This window comes from Theropithecus gelada, chromosome 1 (assembly GCF_003255815.1).
Source record: "Theropithecus gelada isolate Dixy chromosome 1, Tgel_1.0, whole genome shotgun sequence".
Lineage (NCBI taxonomy): Eukaryota > Metazoa > Chordata > Mammalia > Primates > Cercopithecidae > Theropithecus > Theropithecus gelada.
The window spans coordinates 76,159,369-76,183,787 of NC_037668.1; the positions used below are offsets into that span (position 1 = coordinate 76,159,369).

The 24,419-nt window shown below is 49.0% G+C and overlaps 1 protein-coding gene across 1 annotated transcript in view; it reads left to right on the forward strand.

Moving 5' to 3' along the window:
* SLC5A9 (solute carrier family 5 member 9) overlaps positions 1-24,191 on the forward strand; it is a 34,801-nt gene extending 10,610 nt beyond the window's left edge. The window contains exons 3-14 of the mRNA XM_025389084.1: positions 4,509-4,613; positions 4,932-5,096; positions 6,225-6,330; positions 7,219-7,299; positions 7,621-7,826; positions 8,031-8,166; positions 9,348-9,455; positions 11,404-11,554; positions 13,465-13,633; positions 15,107-15,322; positions 18,297-18,456; positions 22,887-24,191. Of these exons, the coding sequence (XP_025244869.1) occupies positions 4,509-4,613; positions 4,932-5,096; positions 6,225-6,330; positions 7,219-7,299; positions 7,621-7,826; positions 8,031-8,166; positions 9,348-9,455; positions 11,404-11,554; positions 13,465-13,633; positions 15,107-15,322; positions 18,297-18,456; positions 22,887-23,095 (1,812 nt within the window). The 3' untranslated portion in view covers positions 23,096-24,191. The remainder of the gene's footprint in view (positions 1-4,508; positions 4,614-4,931; positions 5,097-6,224; positions 6,331-7,218; positions 7,300-7,620; positions 7,827-8,030; positions 8,167-9,347; positions 9,456-11,403; positions 11,555-13,464; positions 13,634-15,106; positions 15,323-18,296; positions 18,457-22,886) is intronic.
* The last annotated feature ends 228 nt before the right edge of the window (positions 24,192-24,419 follow it).

Below are 24,419 nucleotides of genomic sequence, written 5' to 3' on the forward strand. Positions count from 1 at the left end.
CCCACACTCTCACACATGACACTCCCACACTCACTCTCCCACACTCTCACACTCCCACACTCTCACATTCCCATTCTCACACATAACACTCCCACACTCACACACGCACACACAACACTCCCACACTCACTCTCTCCCACACTCACACACTCCTACACTCACATGCACTCCCACACTCGCACACACAACACTCCCACATTCACACTCACACTCCCACACTCACACACTCACACTCCCACACTCTCAACACTCCCACACTCAAAGTCACACTCACACACAACACTCCCACCTTCACACTCACACTCCCACACTCTCACACATGACACTTCCACACTCACACTCCCACAGTCTCACACACATTTCCACACTCACCCTCACACTCCCACCCTCTCAAACACAACAGTTCCACACTCAAACTCACACACTCTCACACACAACACTCCCACACTCACACTCCCACACTCTCAGCATGCTCACACTCACACTCCCACACTCAGCACACTCACACAATCCCACACTCAGCACCCTCACACTCATGCTCCCACGCTCACATACAGCACTCTCTCACACACACTCCCACACTCCCACTCCCACTCTCTCACACACAGCACCCTCACACTCACACTCACATTACCACATTCTCACAACACTCTCACACTCACACTCCCACACACAGCAGTGTCACACTCACATTCCCACACTCACACTCCCAGATTCTCACACACAGCTGCCTCAGACTCACACTCCCACACTCTCACAGCACCCTCACACTCACACTCCCACACTCTCACACACAGCACTCTCACACTCTCAACACTCGCACACTTACACACCCACACTCTCACACACAGCACCCTCACATTCACACTCCCATACTCACAACACTCCCACACTCACACTCCCACACTCTCACACAACACTCCCACACTCACCCCCACACTCACTCCCACAGTCACTCCCACACTCACACAGCACCCTCACTCTCACATTCCCACACTCTCACACAGCACTCCCACACACTCCCACACTCTCATGCACAACACTCCCACACACACTCCCACACACAGCATCACACTCACACTCCCACACTCACTCCCAGACTCTCACACACAGCCTCCTCACACACTCTCACAGCATCCTCACACTCACACTCCCACACTCTCACACACAGCACTCTCTCTCACAACACTCCCACACTTACACTCCCACACTCTCACACACATCACCCCTCACATTCACACTCCCACACTCTCACAACACTCCCACACTCACACTCTCACACTCTCACACACAGCACCCTCACACTCACACTCCCATACTCTCACACACAGCATTCCCACAGTCACACTCCCACACTCTCACACACAACACTCCCACACTCACACACTCCCACACTCACACACATCACCCTCACACACACTCCCACACTCTCACACAGCACTCCCACATACTCCCACACTCTCATGCACAACACTCCCATGCTCACACTCACACTCCCACACTCACACAACAGTCCCACACTCACACTCCCACACTCTCAGCATGCTCACACTCACACTCACAATCCCACACTCACAGCACTCTCACACTCACACTCCCACACTTTCACACACAGCACTCTCACACTCCCACTCCCACACTCCCACTCCCACACTCTCATACACAGCACCCTCACACTTACACTCCCACACTCACAACACTCCCACACTCACACTCCCACACACACACAGCAGCCTCACACTCCCACACTCTCACAACACTCCCACACTCACACTCCTAGACTCTCACACACAGCAGCTTCACACACTCCCACACTCTCACAGCACCCTCACACTCCCACAATCTCACTCTCACACTTTCACAACACTCCCACACTTACACTCACACACTCACACACAGCACCCTCACACACTCCCACACTCTCACACACAGCACTCCCACACACTCCCACACTCACACACACTCCCACAGTCACACTCCCACACTCTCACAACACTCTCATACTCACATTCCCACACTTTCACACACACACACAGCACTCTCACCCTCACATAGGCACCCACACACGTTCAAACATGCCCACACTCATACGTACTTACAAACTCATTCACACAATCACCCTCCCATTCTCACACTCACACATCTCATGCACTCACACACTCACACACTGTCTCAGTCACATACACTCATACACTCTCATACTCATGCTCATTTACACACTTACACGTGCTCACTCAGGCACACATTCGTGCACACTCACATCACCAGCCATCTTCACCCCCTCTCCCCACCCTTCTCGTTCTCACCACCTTCCCCGCTCTCTAGTGGTCACAGAGTCGCTAAAGAGTAGCAGAAACAGAGGAGGCCTCCAGGTCTCTCTGGAAAGTTTAGGTATCTGGGACAGGAAGAAGTAGGGGCAGGGAGCTCTTGCTGTCCAGCGTGACAGAATCCCTAGGGATGGCGGGGAGCTGAGGCCTGGCAGCTCAGGAACAGTGTGCGGGTCACTGGTGCTACCAGCCACCTTCTCATCAGGAGAAAGGAAAAACCCTTCACAATGGTTATTTTCAGCTAGTGCTCCCCAAATCACAGCCCTGGAAATGAAGGAAAGGAGGAGAAAGAAGCATGACAGAGCAGGTTCCTCTGACCACTTCAGGAGAAGCCCAGGGGCCCTGCTGACTGCCTGGTCAACCTACAGAGAACCGAGCTCTGGCCTAATGATTAGTGTGAGGAACCTGAGGCCTCCGAACAAGAGGGAGGCCTTGGAAGGCACTCCCATGTTCCCACTGCGCCCCAAACACAGAGCAGACACCCAGTGGGTGGTCCAGCCCAGCCCTACCAGCACCCTGGGACCGCCTGAGGAAGAGTGTGTGTGTGTGTGAGTCCTGTGTGAATTTGTTTCCATGTGTGAATGTGTATGCATGTGAGTGTGGGCACTGTGTGTGTGCATGAGTATGCTTGTGTGTGTGCTTTGTGAATGTATGTGCACATGTGTGCATATGTGTGCATACCTGTGTGTGTGAGGGCATAGGTATGAGGACATGTGCATGTGTGTGAGTGCACATGTGGGACTGTGCAAGTGCGTGAGTGCATGTGTGTCAGAGTATGTGTGTGCATGTGGGAGAGTGTGTACCATGCCTGTGTGTGTGAGTGCATGTGTGTGTCAGAGTGTGCATGCACGAGTGTGTACCATGCCTGTGTGTGTGAGTGCATGTGTGTGTCAGAGTGTGAGTGTGCATGTGTGAGAGTGTGTGTACCATGCCTGTGTGCATGAGTGCATGTGTGTGTACTGTGCCTGTGTGCATGTGTGAGTGCACATGTGTGCATGTGCACGTGTCAGAGGCGCTAGCACCAGGGCCTCAGCAATGTCAGGCTGGTTGCTCATTTTGTGCCTTTACACTGTTGACTGCCTTTGTCTGAATTTCTCAATGCTTTTCCTCTCCTCTCACTTTCTCTCTCAAAGCACCTCCGAAAGAACAAGAAGTTGGGCAAAAGTGAGTCCCACATTGTATAGGTGAAGAAGCTGAAGTGTTGATAGAAGAAGTGATTTTATTGTGGTGACATAGGATACAAAAAGGAACACTGCTCTGCCCCTAGCTGCCCCAGCCCTCTCCCCGAGGTCTCCTTAGGCCTCCTCCCAGGCTCCAGAGCCCTTTCCTCTCCCCCTTCTCCCCTCCCAGTCAGGGATCCCATCTAACAATAAGAGATAATATTGACCAAGTGCGCATTAAGTGGCAAGCACCATTTGTGTAGTGTTACTGGGCCAGAGAGCCAGGGATTCAATCTTAATTTGGTCACTTACTAGTTCTGAGACTTGGGCAAGTTACCTATCTATGCCTCAGTTTACTCATGGGTAAGATGGGGATAAAAGTAGCACTGAGGGTTGTGGTGAGGATTAAATGAGTCCCCATACTCAGAAGGCCGGCTGGTTCCTGGAGATGCTGCACGGGCCCTGACTACCCTGATCATGCTCACCATCATCATCGCTCTCTACTGCCTCCCAAGTGCTTGGCTGCTCCCTTGGAGAACTAACTCAGCTCAGAGGTCGACTTCGCCTGTGCTCAGTCCCTCGGCTCCACCCTCTGCCTGGCTCGCCCTGGGGTGGCAGGAGGGCTTTTCCTTCCCTCCTGTGGGGCTTCCCCATCCCCTTCAGCTTCCTTCCCTTGGAGGCCCTCAGACCCATGGCCTCAGTGCAGAGGTCCACACTCCCCACTTTCCAGGCTTCCTTCCCACTTTCCCCTTTTTTCCACTTCACCATTTACTCACTGGGTGACCTGGAGCCAGCGAGTTCATCTTTCCTTACATTAGTTCCTTCCTCTGTAACCTGGGATGACTAATACCCCTCCCTGCGGATATCTGTGGAATTGAATGTATTTATGAATGCAGCGCCTGGCATACAGTGGGTACCCAATAAATATCAGCTTCATGCCCCCTCACTACTCATGGTCCTCACTCCAGATTCATTCAGATCACTCCTGACTCCTGACCCTTGACCCAACTGTGCCTTGCAGATTGGAGCATCTCTGATGTCAAGCAATGTGGGCAGTGGCTTATTCATCGGCCTGGCTGGGACAGGGGCTGCCGGAGGCCTGGCCGTGGGTGGCTTCGAGTGGAACGTAAGGAAGCTGGTTTGGTTTTTCCAGAATAATGAGAGTCTAACCCACCTCCGTCTCTGGCATTAGTGCTGGGAGGATCCTTAGGGATGCCTAGGAGGCTGCATGGTGAATTGAGAATCCGTTTCACAGATGAGGAAATCAAGGTCTGGAGGAGACAGAGGGATCCATGCAAGGTCATGCGGGAAGACTGGGGTCAGGTCCCAGGTCCCTTATTTCTCTGTTCGGGGGCCTCCCACAGCACAGCGCTGCCTCTGGGTGGGAAGCCGCCCCTCTGTCTACATCCAGGACCTGGATATCTTCTTCTCCCCACTCTCCCAGGCAACCTGGCTGCTCCTGGCCCTCGGCTGGGTCTTCGTCCCTGTGTACATCGCAGCGGGTGTGGTCACAATGCCACAGTACCTGAAGAAGCGATTTGGGGGCCAGAGGATCCAGGTGTACATGTCTGTCCTGTCTCTCATCCTCTACATCTTCACCAAGATCTCGGTAGGTGTCATTACAATGTGGCCGTTGTGTCTGGAAATGCTGATTCGGGAATTGCTGTGTGCATCACCATGTGCGTGTTGCTGAGGGGAAGCTGACAATCCATTGAAAAAAGGAAGGCAGGACCTAGAAACCTTTAGCACATGCTCCCCCTCAGCACTGGGGTACTCAGAGATGAATGGTAAATGTTTTTGGAGTGAACGACAGCCGTTACACTCAAAGAAATCACCATCCAGAGTTCATTCATTTATTTTTTCATTAATGGATTATTCATTCATCAACTGTGCGTTAGTTGCCGAGATTTTTGGAGTTAGAAAAGTCTTTAATCCTCCTCTATTGACCTCAACTCAGGAAACAAACCTAGATAGGTCAAATGACTTGCCCAAGCCCACACAGAGGGCTAGCTCTAGAACTGAAACTGAAGTGTGGGTTCCATGACCCAGTCCAGTCTCCTTCCACTCTGTTATGTTTTAGACCCCGTAACAGGTTCACAAAACAATCATGGAATGGGACCCACAAGCACACACTAAAGGGAACTGAGTCACTCCGTTGCCAGGTCCAGGGCTGAAAAACACTTTAAGGCCCTTGTTCCACCAATGTTTGAAAATCACCCTAAGTCAGCTTAGGCTCAGGCTATAAGCCCTTGTCTGCTAACAAACCCAAGTATGTAAATGAGTCGCATTTATCTGCACCAGGGCTCCTGCCACACTGGGTCAGCCGTGGGCCATCTGGCAGCCAAGTAGGCTCTGCTCTGCCAGGGAGCAGCCAGTAACTCTCTGGTTCTTCCTCTCTTCTCCTAAATGGCCTCTTCTTCTCCAGCCCAGCGCCTTCCTTCACTTCCTCAGTCTTCCACTTAATTCCTCACCACTCCCTTCACATCTAGCAGACTACGCAATTAAATTTTTCTCAGTTTTGAGACTTTATACAGTACTTCTCTGCTTTAAAGCCTCCATGGTGCCTCAGTGTCTGCAAGATAAAGCCCACACTCTTTAGCATAGCACTTAAAGCTCATTTTCATCATGTGATGAGGGCTGAGGATGCCTGGTGTTGCTGGGCAGGCAGGTGACGTGTCCACACAGCCCTACTGAGGGCCTCGGGTGTCCTGGCCTCTTGGGTCCTGGCTCTCTGCAGACTGACATCTTCTCTGGAGCTCTCTTCATCCAGATGGCATTGGGCTGGAACCTGTACCTCTCCACGGGGATCCTGCTGGTGGTGACTGCCATCTACACCATTGCAGGTAGGCAGAGGGAAGGTCATGTTGGGCTGCGGAGACTGAGACAGGAAGAGGGAAAGAGGGAAGCTTTTGACTGGCAGAGACCACCCAGAGAGAAAGACTGAAGGAGAGACAACCAAAGAGACAGAGAGACATAACACTGATGCTGACAGAGAGAAAGAGAAACAGGAGAGGTAGAGACAAAGAAAGGCTGAGACAGAGAAGTAGAAGAGAAGAACACAGGGGAACAGAATGAAAGACACAGGGACAGAGACCAGGGGGATGAAAAGGGCAGAAATGGGAGGAGGAACGGGTCAAGCCGAGAGAGGGAAGGACAGTAATAAATACCAGAAAAGACTAACTGCCCAGGGAGCAAGGTAGAGAGGGGTACTATGACCCAAGCCAGAGTCACTGCAGGCTGCCCCAGGCAGAGACCACAACCCACCTTCTCCTGTTTACTCTAAATCTCCTCACACAAGGTTGGGCACCATGGGAGACCAGCATGGGAGGACAGCCTTACTTATGGTTAAGTTGGGGTCCAGAGACGGGGTGGGGGGCATTTAGATGGACATTGGGAGGAGAAAGCAGGGAGTATTCCTGGCAGAACTACAAGCCAAGGAATGGACTTGGGATATTAAACAATAACACAGAGCTGTGGCGTGATGGCCACAGTCAGCTGCTGTCAAGACAGAAAGAAGGGACCCCAGCACCTTTGACTGTGACCAGCCAGCATCCTGCCAGGGAGGGAGAGAGGGGAGCACTGGCTGTGGAGAAAGGCAGGTGGCCAGAGTTCCCCTGCTAAGAGGGCTCTGTGTCTTCTCTGGTCTTCCCAGTGTGGCCATGCATAGAGCAGGCAGCCAGAGAGGACCCCAAACTGGTGCTGACTGATGAGCCCTCTCCTTGGGTCCCCAGGGGGCCTCACGGCCGTGATCTACACAGATGCTCTGCAGACGGCGATCATGGTCGGGGGAGCCCTGGTCCTCATGTTTCTGGGTAAGAAAGAGACCTAAATACACCCCACCATCATTCTTAAATTCCTCTCTGTCCTGTCTCTGTCACCTCCAGAGTTCGATTGAAACTTTCCAGTGCTTAGAGCCATGTGAGCCATGTCCCCTCTCCAGGCTGCGGCTCCCAAAGATCAGGGTTCTCGCTACTTCAAAGCAAGGGTCTTGAGCCCAAGCCCCATCTTCCTCTTTCACCCCCAATCCCCACGTCAGTTCCAACCTGAGAGCCCACATGAGGCTGGGGGCTGGACATGCTGAGTGACAGGCTCAGTGGGGTCTCAGGGCTGCTTCACTCACTGTCTCCTCACAGGCTTTCAGGATGTGGGCTGGTACCCAGGCCTGGAGCAGCGGTACAGGCAGGCCATCCCTAATGTCACAGTCCCCAACACCACCTGTCACCTCCCACGGCCCGATGCCTTCCACCTGCTTCGGGACCCTGTGAGCGGGGACATCCCTTGGCCAGGTCTCATTTTCGGGCTTACAGTGCTGGCCACCTGGTGTTGGTGCACAGACCAGGTAATCCCCAGCCAGGCTTAGCCTGAAGTGGGGTGGCTTCCTGCAGAAAAACTCAGCGCCTGGATGCACAGAGGGTTGGACCTCATTCTGGGATTGTGACTGGACTGGAGTAGGGGCACAGTCATGCCCAGTGTCAGGGCTCACTTGTGGCTTATTGAGCATTTCCTCAACCTGAGCTGCACTCCTCATTTGCTGCCCTTTCAGGTCATTGTGCAGCGGTCTCTCTCGGCCAAGAGTCTGTCTCATGCCAAGGGAGGCTCCGTGCTGGGGGGCTACCTGAAGATCCTCCCCATGTTCTTCATCGTCATGCCTGGCATGATCAGCCGGGCCCTGTTCCCAGGTAAGAGTGAGTCTTGCTCTCTGGGTGTTGGGATCTGGGGCTTTCAAGGAGTGTCTGGAGAATGGGAATTTGTCCCTTGGCAATGTTAGACCAGAGCAGGGGTTGGCAAGGTTTGTCTATTAAGAACACATAGCCAGGCATGGTGGCGTGCACCCATATACCCAGTTACTTGGGAATGATGAGGATCCTGAGTCCAGGAGCTTGAGTCCAGGAGGTTGAGGCTGCAGTGAGCTGTGATTGCCCCACTGCATTCCAGTTTGGGAAACAGAGCAAGAGAAATCCTGTCAAAAAGAAAAGAAAGAACAGAACAGAACAAAACAGAACAGAACAGAAAAGAAAAGAGAGAGGGAAGAAGGGAGGGAAGGAGGGAGGGAGGGAGGGAGGGAGGAAGGAAGGAAGGAAGGAAGGAGAAAGAAGAAGAAAGAAAGGAAGAAAAGAAGAAAGAAAGAAAGAAAGAAAGAAAGAAAGAAAGAAAGAAAGAAAGAAAAAGAAAGAAAGAAAAGGAGGAGGAGGAGGGAAGGAAGGAAGGGAGGGAGGGAGGGAGGGAAAGCAAAGGAAAGCAAAGGAAAGCAAAGCAAAGCAAAGCAAAGAAAGGAAAAGAAGGCCGGGCATGGTGACTCACTCCTGTAATCCCAGAACTTTGGGAGGCCGGGGTGGATGAATCATGAGGTCAGGAGTTTGAGATCAGCCTGACCAACATAGTAAAACCCCGTCTCCACTAAAAATACAAAAATTAGCTGGGCGTGGTGGCACGTGCCTGTAATCCTAGCTACTCAGAAGGCTGAGGCAGGAGAATTACTTGAACCCGGGAGGTGGAGGTTGTAGTGAGCCGAGATTGCGCCATTGCACTCCAGTCTGAGCGACAGAGCAAGACTCCACCTCAAACAAACAAACAAACAAAACAAGATAGAAAGAAAAGAAAAGAACACATAGTAAGCAGTTTAGGCTTTGTGGGCCAAACATATAATAAATATTTCAGTAGAAAAAAATGTGAATCAGGTAGTAAGTGTACGGGCAAGAAACTTACCAAAGACCTGGACACCATTTGCCCCTTGACCTTGAAGACACGGGTCCCTGTCAGTCTCCAGTGAACATTATCCTGTAGTTTTGGAAAGCAAATACTAGGCCAACCTGAGAAGGCACAAGATCATGGACTCTAACTGCCATCACTTCTTCCACAGACGAGGTGGGCTGTGTGGACCCTGATGTCTGCCAAAGCATCTGTGGGGCTCGAGTGGGATGTTCCAACATTGCCTACCCCAAGCTGGTCATGACTCTCATGCCTGTTGGTGCGTCTCTCCTCCCCAGCCCACTCTGCACTCTCACCTCCAGCCTCCTCCAATCTCCATTGCCCAGGAGGGATGGCACTAACATGGATGGGAAGAGGGAAGAAAACTATTCACCTCTGCACCCCCATCCTAACACACACACACACTTTTTACAAGCATTTGTACATAAGACATCAGCTCTGTGGGCAGATTCTGGAGATGTAGAGATAAAAGGCAGGCCCCTGCTCAGGCATCACGCGGTCTCCAGGGTGCCTGGACTTGCCAGAGGCACAATCCAGTGGAACCAATGTGGTGACCCAGTATGGGTTAAGGGAGCCCTAAGGAGGCACCTGACCCAGCTGGAGGATGTCGGGAAGGTCTCCCAGAAGGAAGGAAATGGAGCTGCCCGAGTTAAATCTTAGGCAGACACAGCCGGAGGGGCATAGGAAATGTCATTCTAGGAATGAGAAGCTGTGCCTGCAAAGGCCCAGGGTGAAGAGAGGGCATGAAGTATGAGCTTAAAGAGGCCCAGTGTGGATGCAGGAGCCAGGAGGAATGAAGACAACCTTCCTGGTGGGGATGTCACCGCCAAGCCTTGTTCTGGAGCAGAGTGCTGGGACACTGGGGGGTTTTGGTCAGAGAGAGCATGACTGGCTTTGTGTTTCAGCAAGACCAGTCTGCGTGGACGACTCTGTATGAGGCAGGCTTGGGGGTAGGCAGGGAGATTGTCCATGGGGTGTTTGCAGTGGTCCAGGTAGGTGGACCAAGTCAGTGGCATCAGAGATGAAGAGAAAGGATTTAAAGATGTTTGTGAGGTTGAATTGACAGGACTTGATTTGAGGGATAATACAGAGAAATCCTAGAAGGCTCCCAGATCTTGGCCTTTAGATGGTGGTTTTATAATGATATTGAGATTAGGGACATACGAAGAGAGGTAGGATTATGGAGGGCAGCAGAGAGTAGTGATATTCCCTCCCTGTGGTAGAAGGAGGAGTAAATTCAGGCAGTAGTGGCCATGGAGGGAGGCCCAGCTAGGACAGAGCTGCCCTGAGGGGCAGATTGGAGGTAAGCAGGGAGGGGAGCAGAGCAAGGGTCTCAAGTAGCCCTAAGCTGTGCTGTGGGGCTCGAAAGATAATAACTAAAGAGGGGAACAGAAGTCCCCAGAGGGAGATGGGCACCTGAGTTTGGAGCACTTGAGTCTGAGGCACCTGTGGCGCTCCAAGGGAGAGAAATGGACATCAGAAGGTGGTTAAATATATGGATTTGGAGGGAAAGAGGACTGAGGTGGGACCCGGGCTGGGATGATCTCCCCAGGGGTGAGCAGTCATATCTCTAGAAGCTTGGTCACCGTCAGAGAAACTTCTATATCAGTGGGCCCCATCCTCCCTTGTTCAAGTGGAAAAATAGGCCCAGAAATGGCAAGGAGCTAGTCCAAGGATCATACATACAACTGGTTACTTGCAGAGCCAGGAAACAAGCCCAAAGCTGCTACCTCCCAGGCCAGGGCTTTAGCCCAACACCACCATGTCAATAAAGAAGGTATAGAAACACTAAACAGATCCACCCAATTATTAATAATCACCTTTCTCCTCTCCCCAGCAGCGACCCACTAACCAAGTATCCATAAGCTGTGAAACCTAGACTGAGATGTTAAAGCTTCAGAGAACCTAGTCCTACATGCCTTAATAGGATGGATGAGGAAACTGAGGCTCAGGGTGGGAGGTGGAGGGGCAAATGAGTCATGCAAGGCCACATAGAAAGGCAGGGAGAGAGCCTGGGCAGAACCCAACCTGTAGTTCTGTGGTCTTGGATTTCTTATCTGTGCTGGATGGGAGCCTCATCCAACCCCTTCCCTCTCTCATCCCCACCCCCAGCTTCTGACTCTGCAGAACGCTCCAACAGCTTCTGTGGTCCTGGCAGAGTCGGCCTTAACAGGCCAGCCGTTCACATGAGCCTCATCTCTCCCCAGGTCTGCGGGGCCTGATGATTGCCGTGATCATGGCCGCCCTCATGAGCTCACTCACCTCCATCTTCAACAGCAGCAGCACCCTGTTCGCCATTGACGTGTGGCAGCACTTCCGCAGGAAGGCAACAGAGCAGGAGCTGATGGTGGTGGGCAGGTGCGCTGGCCCCTCCTTCCTTCCTTCCCAAGTGCCCTCTCCCCTCTCCCCTGCCCTGGGTTACCCTGAGCAGGTGTGGCTGGGTTGGACCCTGGACTGGCAGCCAGAGCACTGGGTTCAAGCTCCAGCTCTCCACATGATTTCAAGTAAGTCCTTCCCCAACCCTGGACCACTCCTTCTTTCTGAATAATAGGAAAAAACACCTCTTCCCTGGTAACTTTATCTTGGAATTGATCAACAGGGTTATTGAGAGATTAAAAAAGTACTTAAGAAATGAAAGGTAAACTGTGTAAGCACAAGGAAATTTAGCAAGCAGCTCACCCAAGGTATTCCCAACCAACTCTGGATGTTACGCCCGGTTAAAAAAAAAAATGCTATTAATTTAATCCATCAGATTCACTCTGAACATCTACGATGCATCACATCCCACATGCAGGGGACCCACGGATGGGTCATATGGCCCTGCCCTCAGGGTGCTCACAGTTTAATAAGAAAGGTGGAAACACAGGTAACACAGCAAGGTATTTGCATCAATGGAGATTTTCATGGGAGGGCTGTCTCCAAATGATGCAGAGCCTTGGACACCAAGCTAAGGAATTTGAACTTTATCTGTGGGTAACAGTTTTATGCTTTTAAAAACCTAAGTTGGTGGCTACTATTTTTGGTTTTCCATAGGCTGGAGATTTGTAGTTCACATAAGGTTAAGGGGCCCTTTTTAAAATCTTCGTTTCATAATCGAAGGTTCCCTTACTTGGGTTTCTGGACTAAAGTTCTCCCACTTTGTGGCTAGGAAATTGAATTGAGGAATCTTGCTTTTTCGCATCTCCCTGCCTTTGCACTCACTGTTCTTTCCACCAGGATGCCTTCTGCCCAGGGCTGCCTAATGGATTCCTACTGCCTGCTCATCTGTGCACCCCCAGCCCTAGGCAAGGGGACTGGCCATTGCAGGATCTGAGTGCAGGACAGATTGTGCAAAGAGGAGGGGGACGAGCGGCAGGGAAGCTACTTGGGTAACTGATGCTCTAGTGGAGTCTAAGAGAGGCAAAATGGGAGGAAAAGGAGAGAAGACAGGTATGCAGTGACATGTCAAAAGAAGCATTCCTTATGTGTGCACATAAACTGGTTTTGCTATCATTTCCTCAATCAGTGAGGTTCGGGCTCTATCTACTGGTCATATGTGTTATTGCACCCAACACATCCAAGAGAAGTTTTTCATCTACTTCACACATCTGCAAAATCATACATGCAGAATGCTTTGGGGACTTAGGTCTGAGCCACAGTTTGTTGAGAGGGAGTCAGGTGAATAAGTGGAATTCTTTCCCAAGATCAATGCCACAGTAAGGCAGAGAGGATCAGCGCCTGGACGAGGGAGCAGTTCCTGGAAGCTGCAGTCATGCTGGGAAAGAGCTGCCTTACACTGGGCTGGGATGGAAAAGAGGGGAAGACATGCTACGCAGAGACCAGAGACCTTTTACTGGGGTGGGGATGGGGCAGAATGTATGAATTCCTCCGTGAACAGCAACAGCTGGGTGACGTGACCTTGAAGGCATCTAATATATAAGTGCCATGGAGGCATTAGAATTATAAGTTTCTTCAATTCCACAATTCCAATATTCCAGGATTTTGAGACTAAGTTTCTGAATCTTAGTATTTGAGATTCTGGCTGCCAACCTTCTCTGATCTACTGACTGTGCATTTCCCTCCCTTCTCCCTTCCTGGTTCCTGCCCATGACCTTCACCCCACACCACACCATGCCCACCTGAGTGTGCCTCAGTGCCCTGTGCTCTCTCTGGCAGAGTGTTTGTGGTGTCCCTCCCTTCCCCCTTCCTGGTTCCTGCCCATCACCTTCACCCCACACCACACCATGCCCACCCGAGTGTGCCTCAGTGCCCTGTGCTCTCTCTGGCAGAGTGTTTGTGGTGTTCCTGGTTGTCATCAGCATCCTCTGGATCCCCATCATCCAAAGCTCCAACAGTGGGCAGCTCTTCGACTACATCCAGGCTGTCACCAGTTACCTGGCCCCTCCCATCACTGCTCTCTTCCTGCTGGCCATCTTCTGCAAGAGAGTCACAGAGCCCGTGAGTGCAGTGCACCTGTCTCTCACATACAGCAGAGGGGCTGGAGACCTGGTCTCTCAATCACCTGGTCTCTGTGACCTTGGGAAAATCCACTTCCCCTCTAGGCTTCCATTTTCCTGACCATAGCATCTGGCCTAGATTCATTCATTCACTCAACAAACATGTATCAGTCTTATAATGGCAGCTCCAGAGATGCAATGGTTTACGAGATTCACATAGCTGTGCCATCGCTGGGCTGGCAGAGAGATAACTGAATAAGCAATAATAATAAAGTATGCTGGCTGGTGGGAGAGTAAAGAGCACAAGCACCTAACCTATGGGGCTCCTGGGAGGGGTCAGGGAAGACTTCCTGGATGAAGTGACATCTGAGCTGAGGCCTGAAGGATTAATGGGAGGGGGAAGAATGTTCCAGACACAAGGAACAGTGTATGTGAACGTGCAAGTGAGACTGTAATATCTCTAGGGTCTGTTCCATCTCTAACACTATAAGGTTCTATGTGTAAGCAAAATAACAGCAATGACAATGATGATGACAAAGTGTGACCTTACAAGGGTTCCTGCACATGCATCATTCATGCAACAGCCCTGAAACCTGACAGAATCTGGGAGGAAGCAAGGGGTACCCCAGGACTGGAGGCTTGGTTACTCCCCAGGATAGCCTAGAAGAGACAGGCTGGCTGTACCCTGAGAAGCTGATGGATATCATGGACACCGCTCCACAAAAACAATGTGAGAGTTCAAGGTCATTGAAAATGAGGTCATAGAACCCCCTCCCTTGATAGTACACCTAAGCAAGTGTCTACTGTCTGCACAGGTCTCATCTCACTGACAACAATGCCACACAGCAGGACCTGGATGAACTCTGGGTGTTTCTGCTCATTCCAAAGTTTTTGAAATCAGGATCAATATCTCCCATACTCTTACATGCTGGGAACAGGTACAGGTTAGGGCCAAGTGGAGGTATAAAGAAGAAAGACATGAGAGGTACCAGAGCTTTTCTTAAAAACAACAACAACAAAAGGAAAGTCTCTATTCTGATTTCTGATTTATCATAATAGAAGGTAGGGAAGGGGATCCTGGTATTCTCTGATTATTACAAAAGTTTATTCCATTGTAGTTGAATATTAACCATCTGTTAATTACTTAGTACTGTTTTAATTTTATGAATTTTTAAATTACTGCCCCCAATGAGACAACTCTGAGTCAGCAAGGCTGAGTCATTCGTTCAGTCAGTTCACAATGGAGCCAGGATTCAAATCTTAGTCTATCTGACTCTACAACCCCTATGCCACTGTGCCTTTCAGTCAAGACAAAGTCTCAGTACTAATGGGGAACTCATTTCCCCATTAGTAGATGGATTTTCCCAGCATGGTAATAAACCAGTGGGAGACAGATTTGGGGACAGAGTAGTTTTACCTTCCTAGGGTCTCCCACCTGGATCGCACCTCAGCTCATGTCTGCCCTCTTTCACAGGGAGCTTTCTGGGGCCTCATGTCTGGCCTGGGAGTGGGGCTTCTGCGCATGATCCTGGAGTTCTCATATCCAGCGCCAGCCTGCGGGGAGGTAGACTGGAGGCCAGCAGTGCTGAAGGACTTCCACTACCTGTACTTTGCACTCCTCCTCTGCGGGCTCACTGCCATCGTCATCGTCATCGTCAGCCTCTGTACCACTCCCATCCCCGAGGAACAGGCAAGTGTTGTGCTCATACTGAGGCCCTCCAGAAATGCTCTCCCTTCCCCCATAGCCTGGAATTCCACTGCTGACTTTTACTTTGTTGGGTTATGGTCTCCCCTCTGGCCACACAGATGTCCTTGGGAGGGAAAGTTCCTTGGGCTATGAATTCCCTAGTGAAAAGTAATTCATTCAACTCAAAAATTACTCAGTGAGTACTTACTATGTGCTAGGCACTGTGCTGGGCTTACAAAGATGAATGGTCCCTGCCAGAGTTTATCCTCAGGGGGAAACAGAGCTGACACAAGCTGCCACTATACAAAGAGAAAGTGCAGAAGGGCCAAGCTCAATCGGAGGGGCCAAGCACAGAGGGAGAGGCAGTCACCTCCTGGGGGCCCAGGGAGGGCACACTGACGAGGACACTTTGAATTAGACCTTGAAGAATGAATAGAGAATTTTAAGTGGCCAAGAAACAAATACAAGAGAAAGAAACAGAGAGCTTATTAAGTGAAGAACTCAAATTGAAATCCTCACCTCTCACAAGCAACAGCCCTTGAACACTGATGCTTGGTCTTCTGCAGCCTTTTTTCCTTACAGCCTAGAGCTAGGGCTGCTGAAATAAAAGACCACAGATTGGGTGACTTAAGCAACAGAAATGTATGGTTTCACAGTTCCAGTAGCAGGAAGGCTGAGATCAAGGTGTCTGCAGTGTTGGTTTCATCCAAGGCCTTTCTCTGTGGCTTGTAAAAAACTGTCTTCTCCTCTTTGTCTTTACACGGTCTTCCCTTGTGCCTGCCTGTGACTGAATCTCCTCTTCTTTTAAGTCATAATGGATTATGGCCCATCCTGGTGACCTCATTTAACCTTAATTGTCTGTAAAGACCCCATCTCCAAATACAGTCACATTCTGAGGTACTGGCGGTTAGGACTTTGACGTAGAAATTTTGGGAGGACACAATTCAGCCCATAACAGAGCCCATGCTGGAAGTCAGTCCCTGAAACACGGAGTGGATATCAGGGATAATACTCTTTTGATGGATGGTGCTTTAGAGTTTGCAAGATGACTTTATACCCTTGGTTTCACTGATTCCCACAAAAAAGCAGGGCCTTCCCAGGCTGACTTCTCCAGTGGCTCACACCAGAAATGAGCCCCTCCTCCCGCTGAATCTTCAACCTCTTCTCCATTGCCTGTTTCCTCCCTCTTCATCCTGAAGTCTTCCCCAATTGAAAATCCTTCCCTGAATCCTGTTATCCTCTAGTTCCTGCTGCCTCCCTCTCCTCCCTTCAACAGCAGACTTTTGCAAAGAATGGTTTCCTTTCCCAGCCTCCACTTCCCACCTCTTGTCTGTTTCTCAGCTGCTGCTGTCTGGCTGTTGTCCCCAACATTCCGCTGACATTTCTCTCACTGAAGTCACTGATAACATCTTATTGCTAAAATCAAAGGTCATGTTCCTGTCTTTATCTTAAATGAATTCCCAAGAGAACTGGACACTACTGACCACTTCCTGCACCCCGAAGACCTCTCTTCTGTTCCCTGCCATGAAATATTTCTCCCCTAGGTTTTGTATTTTTGTTGTTTGTTTGTTTTGACTACCCTTCCAATCACTCTTTTGACTTCTTCACAGGCTTCTCTGTCTGCGCTGAAATATCAGTGTTCCTTAGGAACCCATCTATGGCCTATAACCTCTCTCACCGTACAACACTCCTGGGCTATCAATTCACCACTTTCTATGTAAAGTTGACTCTCAATTCTCTATCTACAGCCAAAACCCCTCTCCCAAGATTCAAACCAAAAATCCAACCGTCCCCTGATGACATACAGAGACATAGTCCATATGCTACTGGTGACACCCAGTAGAAGTATTAGGTAAGGTTTATTGAGAGATACTTATAAGCAAGGAAGCTTCCCAGGCTCTCATGATCCCAGAGAGATGCATGCCTGGGCCCAGCATAGTGGAAAGTAAGAAGTTGGGAGCAGGATAGGGGACACCCAGCTCAACATGCACCAGAAAGCTGCCTCAGAGCTCAGGCAGTGGTAAGTCCCACACCACCGATATGAGGCAGAGAACTGCTGTGTTTTATTTTGCTGAGTCACCAAAAAGGAGAAGAGAGAAAGCCACCAGGGCCATCCAAGGAAGTAAGTTTTATTTCTCCTCACCTGAACATCTCCACTAGGACGACCTGCAGACTCCTGAAGCACATCATCATATTTGTGTGTGCAAATGTTCTCTCTCTCTGTGTCTCTGTCTCTATCTATCTCTATCTCTCTTCTTTCTCTCACCAGCACTAATACCCACTCCTTGTCCTGTGTTCTTTATTCCTGGGAGAGGCACCACTACACGTCTGGTCACCCAAGGCAGGAACCCTGGAGCTGTATTAGCCTCTCCCATGTCCCTCACCTGGCTCTTTCAGTCAGTCACATTGTTCTGATTTCACCTCCTTTATCCATTTCCTCAGGTGTCCATTATTTTTGGCTTCATTTTTGCATTATCCTCCAATCTGGACCCCTTTCAATTCACTCCAAGAGGTCTTTGAAGATTCCGGCACTTACAGTCTCTATCTTCTTCTTAAAGTCTGCAGTGACTCTCCATTGCCTACAGGGTTTTTGCTCTTTAAGTTACAACTCCTCAGCCTGACCTTTGAAGCCTCATTCTCAAGTGCCTGCCTCCCTGTCCAGCCTCGTTTCCCTCAGTCTGTAAAATCCATGAGGACAGGACCCAGGTGTGTTTCAGGTCTGTATTCTAGCACCTGGCACAAGCCTGGGGTAGAGCACTTGATGTAGAGCAGGGAGTGTTCATATTTGAAGAAAGAGGAAGTCAGGGCTAAGATCCAAGCCTTGGGCAAGTCTAAGATCAAACTTGACTCCCAGTCCTGGCCTTGTTCATTGTACTCTTTGCTGTTTTTCGGATGGCCTTCCACAAATGGGCCTCTGTTTTTCTACAGCATGACTTCTCTCCAAGGCAACTGACTCCAGTGTCTTCTTTCCCTCCAGCTCACACGCCTGACATGGTGGACTCGGAACTGCCCCCTCTCTGAGCTAGAGAAGGAGGCCCACGAGGGCACACCGGAGATATCCGAGATACCAGCCGGGCAGTGCCCCGCAGGAGGTGGAGCAGCGGAGAACTCGAGCCTGGGCCAGGAGCAGCCTGAAGGTAGGCTGCGGCAGGCCGGGGGATACTCATCACAGAGGAACAAGTGGGTACAGACTTATGTCGTGGGCGGCCTTTGGGATGGGGCCTCTGAGAAAGCCCAATAAATATCACCCTAACTCCTTTCCCACGTGGCTATTGAACTATTAGAAAAATAAGATAAATGAGTTAGGTAGATGGGAGCCAAAACAGTGCCCTCATTACTGATCAAGTGTAAGTGGAAAGAGTTGGTTTATATCTGTGGGGAGATCCACTTCTTAATACTGAACCCCCATATTCCACGGAGGTACCCATCCAGTCACCAGTAGATCTGATCGGGGCACAGAATAAAGAGGGCATGCTTGGCTCAGCCCTGTCCTCCCTATAAAGAAGGGCAGGGCTGAGCTAAGCATGTCCTTTTTATCCTTCCCAAATCCACCCACACGGAAGTCCCTTCTCCCCTAGGTTGAATGAGTACAAGGGCAGAAAATCAAAGAATGTTACACCCACGGGGTTCCCTCCACATGGAAGGAAACATGAGGCATGACAAAGAAACCCCTCACCCGTGTCCCCACCACCACTTTTCTTTATTATTTATTTATCTCTCGGGGCTCAACAAGTCTGCCTACAGTCGCACAGAAGCGTGGTTGTCCCTCGTGGGATGAGAGCAGCCATGCCTCCATACAGTTGTTTTGTTTCCTGAGGTTCCTCCAAAACACCCTCCCACACCTCCGGGTGTCTCCTCGAGCTGCCGATGAGCCATGTGACATATGAAGCGCATCCCTGGGGGTTCCTACATGTGTTAGAAGAGTATGTCAGCTAAATCTACTCGAAGGCCACACAGTATCTACAGTTGAAAATTATTTTAAGACATGATTTGAGGTACCTGTGTTAGACACAATGCAGCTATCACCTTCCTGAGTTAAACGAAATAACAATATTAAAACATTCTAATGATAGAGTGAAAACATTATAAAGATTTTTTTCAATTAAAAAAATCCCAAGGAAAATGTTAAACTCTATAAAGCTCTACCTGGGTGACAAAATAATCTATATGCCAAATCCCAGTGACATGCAATTTACCTATATAACAAACTTGCACATGTATCCCTGAAACTAAAATAAAGGTAACAGAAAAAAAAAAGTGTCCCAGGAAAATAAATAAATAAATAAAATCCAAAAAGTGAAATAAGTTTGCAAATTAAAGTCCGAAATCAATCTCTCTTGCCTTTGTGAATTAAAAATTCAAAGAAATTTAATTCTTAGATCTATTTTCTGCCTCAGTGAAAGAAGGTCTCAATACAAGTAGATGAATAAGACATAGTCTCTGTCCCCAAGGAGGTGAGAATCTCTTGGAGGCAAACAGGTAGTGCAAAGATGTAGAGTTTACACTAAAATGGACAAAAATGTCAATAATGTAGTAATATTGGGCTTTTAAACACAATGGTATGCCACTGTTTATAACATCCAGGCAGAGAAATAAAATGCATCTTCATGTGAAAAAACAGTAAAATCATTAAGTTTTTTAAAAAACAGGTCTCAGTGCCTAGATGGAGTTAGGGTTCCCTCAGCAGCTGCAGCTACTTTCTCTCATTGGATTGGCCATAGCTCTAGTTTTATACCAGCCTCTCTGGGCCAAACTTTAAATATTTCTAGTGCGCTAAGAGCATAGACAGGATTAGCAAAGCATCACTTGCTGCACCAGCATGGTTGGCAATGCCATGCCACTCGGTTCTCATGCCTTTGCCAGGTTTGAGGGGCCCTATACTTTCCTCCAGACCTGCAAAGGATTCCACCTTTCTTGAGGCCCTTCACCTTTGCTTAAGGCCTTGATTCTAGAGAAACAGCCACTTGCCTAACGTTAATGACATCACAACCCCCAGAATCCCACCAAGGTCTAAGGCTCAAAGCTTCTTCCCAAGCTACGGCAGTTAAAAGCCAATAATCCAGTATAAAAAGCTATTCATAACGATGGATATAATTTTTTCCAAACTTTCGTGGTTAAAACCCACATAGGCTCACTTCAGAAGATACTACCAAAGATCAACATCACCCTGCCTGGTCTTATCAGCTGCCCCTATTACTTCATGATATTTTGCTTTGCAAATATATATATATATATATATATATATATATATATTTTAGTATAATTTTTTTTTTTTTTTTTTTTTTTTAAACTGCTCCCCCATCATCATTGCAAAGACTGGGTCCTGGGCCTTGTAAAGCTTATGGTATTCAAGAAAGCAATCTGAGAGCATGAGCTTTTGTAGATGAGGCAACTGCCAAGAGAAGGAGGAAGGAAGAAGGGGCAAAGCTGCAAAGAAGCTCCTACAGAGAAAGAGGAAGGAGACAGCTTGTACTTTCCCACTGCTAAACCCCAGAACTAGGCAAACTTACACAGAGTTACACAAATGAAACTACTCCCTGGCTGGTCCCCAGGCCAAGGGACAGAGTCATCCCTGGAGAACCCGAGAGGAATGCCTGCTCCCAAGCAAGAAAAAGGAGGCACCAAGTCAGCCAAGAAGTCCAATGAGAGAAGCTCACCCCTCTTCACAGACCACCACCATGAGGAAGTAGAAGGGTAGGGAAAGGCTGGTGCTATTATACACTAAAGCTCCTTCCCTGCCCAGAGAAACAAACATCAGAAATAGGGAAAAGGCACCCTGTCTCAAAAAACCTGCAGGCAGGCATAAGCCAGGCAGTATAATGTTGAGTCCTGAAAAGGAAAGTTAAAAATATTTAAAGGAGGCTGGCACAGTGGCTCATGCCTGTCATCCCGGCACTTTGGGAGGCCAAGACAGGGGGATTGCTTGAACTCAGGAGTCAAGACCAGCCTGGGCAACATGGCAAAACCCCGTACCTACAAAAAATGCAAAAATTAGCAGGGTGTGGTGGTGCACACCTGTGGTCACAGCTACTCAGGAGGGTGAGATGGGAAGATTGCTTGAGTCCAGAAGGTTGAGCCTACAGTGAGCCATGAATGTGCCACTGTACTCCAGCCTGGGCAACGTAGTGAGACCCTGTCTCAAAAAATATATATATTTATATATATATAAAATATATATTTTTTAAAAAATATAAAATATGTATATAAAATATTTTTAAATAAAATATATATGTATATATTTAAAGGACAGCAGAGTAGATCTGAAAGAAATATGTATATCCCAGGTTTCAGATATGAATTTATTGAGTTATGGCACACCACTTAATAACTCCTTTAGTGACATAGGCTCTCTGGGCAAAGGAATTTAAATATGAAGCTCTGTGCATCCTCTGTCTCAGAAGTTTGCCAAGGGAATCAAAAGAGAGAATGTTTCAATCAGCTTGGAAAATGATAAAGCTTAGTACAAATGAAATGCTGAATTCATATTACCATTAGTGCAGTTCTGTTGCTATGTGACCTTAAATAAATCTCTTCCCTTTCCTGAGACTTTTTTCGTCTCTGTGCAATCAGGGAGCCAGACCAGATGGCATCCAAGGTTCTTGTATCTCTGACACCCTGTGGTTTTATTGAACTTACCAGCTACCACACTCTAAACACATTAAAATAATAACGCATTCATTCCCAGTGCATTCTTTTCAATCTCAGTGAAAGGATTTTTATATTAATTTTATTTGTGATATAATATCTGTTGATTTAAAAACACTTAAAAATATTTACCTTATTAATTCTTTTGAATTTAGTTTTTAGTGAATTGTGCTATATTTTAACCTCAGAGCAGGCCCCTTTCTCACCCCGAGGAAGCCTGTGTCGCCATGGGTTCGGTCTCATGTACATTTAGAATATCATATGCACCAGAACCTCTCCCACTGCTCCAGCACTGTTAACTTTTTAAAGTGCTGTCCAATTTCCATCCTCATTTGGTAGTCAGAACAACCCAGAGAAGAATGGGGTATATGTCATTGATACATCTGAGACAGGAAGAACCTCCAGCTCAGAGAAGCTGAGTGATTTGCATATGGCCTCACAGTCAGCTAATGGCAGAGCTGGCCCTGGAACCAGGTTTCTGGCTCGCAGCCCAGTGCCCTTTCCAATTGCAGTTGTGGCAGTCTGCCTGGTTCAAACGCTTCCTTCTTCCTGGGTGAGATAATGCTCCTTCCTTCTGCCCTTATTCAGAACTTGTGCTATGAATTGGGATGAACTGCATTATCCTGCCACGTTTACACACCATCCCCTCTCCAAGAAAGTAGTGCTTCCACTACATGAGTGTTTGGATGCTGTGGCCAAGGTCAGAACTTAGTCTAGAGTACCAGCTCAGCCCTCGGTCTGTAGTTTGCAGAAAGTACAAGTCAATAGCTTCACCCCTCCCCATTTCCTGTGCACCCCCCATACTTTCCTTCAGTTTCTCACCATCTCTCTCCCTCCCCTACTCTCCTATCACTTTTCTTTCTCCAATCTTCTTTGCCTTTCCCCTCCTGCTCCTCTTCCTCTTCTGGCTTTGTCCCTCTAGCCCCAAGCAGGTCCTGGGGAAAGTTGCTCTGGAGCTGCTTCTGTGGGCTCTCTGGAGCACCGGAGCAGGCCCTGAGCCCAGCAGAGAAGGCTGCGCTAGAACAGAAGCTGACGAGCATTGAGGAGGAGCCACTCTGGAGACATGTCTGCAACATCAATGCTGTCCTCTTGCTGGCCATCAACATCTTCCTCTGGGGCTATTTTGCATGATTCCCCAGACCTGGCTTCAGTGTAGACAGACTAACAAAGCTCAAGTCTGTCAGCCACAGAAACAGGCTCTCCTCTTACTTTGCTGTCTAAACTGGAAACCACAGAAGTCAAGACTGCAAGATCCCCTGAGGAGAATCCAACTCAACCTGCACACTTGACGAGTGGAGAAACAGAAGCCCAGAGAGAGCACTGGGTTTGTTCAGGGCCACCCAGCAGGAGTCACACGGGGTTTCCCCACTCTTTCTGATACATTGCCTTACAGACCTACCTCAAACACACTGTTTCCATCCTCTTGTTGAATGTATTCAGTAGCTTTACTGAATGTGTGTCTTGAGGTTAGAAAAGTGGAGGATACAAGAAAAGGAGCAGCAAGAAATTTGCAAAAATCCAAGAGCACTTTTGCTCCCCGTTATCCTCCTTCCTCTTCCCCTTTCTGGTTCCCCTACCTCTCTATCTTTCTATTCTTACCAATAATCTGTTTGTAGCATGAATTTACCCAGGAGGGTCCTATATTTCCATTGGTGGCTCCACAGTGGTGGCTGTCAGACCCGAAGGAGTGGGGAGCCAAGGGTGGACTTTAAGCATGGTGACAGATGGTGTTTTGGGCAGAAAGCTCTTGGACAAGGGACTATCCAAAGCACTATTTAAATTCTGCCTCTTCCTACTCTCTAGCCCAAATATGCACAAAATCTCTATGGCCTTGAGAAACAGAGAGACATGACTTGTGAAAACCACGAGGAATCAAGACATGTTACTCTGTATTTAAGGATAAGCCCCACAGCGGGCAGCACAAACAGCCTGGGAGCCACTGTGCCTGTGCCTCTCTGTCCTTCTCCCTTTGCTTGCCGTGTATCTGCATACCTTGGAATACACTGTGACCCCAGTTAAGTGTCCCTTCGCCAGGCAGCTGCCGCAATGTCCAAACCTGGGTCAAGGTCCCACGCCTGCTCCCATAGCCCTGGACCTGCTTCTGTCACAGCACTGATCACACCAAGATGGAAGACTCCAGGGGGCAAGGACCAAGGGCCATGTCCCAAGTGACTTTGTACCCAGAAAATAACAGCTGTTCAATAAGTGTGTATTGAGTTAATTAGTTCTCCATGGTCCTGGTAGGCTTTGTGCTGCGGCTGGCTGGGTAGTAACTTGGGGTGTTAGCTGTTAGGGATGAGTCTCCTTGACTTGGAGTTTAAGTAACTGAGTCTCAGACACCTAGAGTGAGATCACAGCCCCAGTTTACTGACAGACACCAGGTGTGGGCGCGCCTTTCTTCTCCTATCTCCCAGTTGAGGCTGCCCCTACTCTCATCCATTTATACTGACTAGTA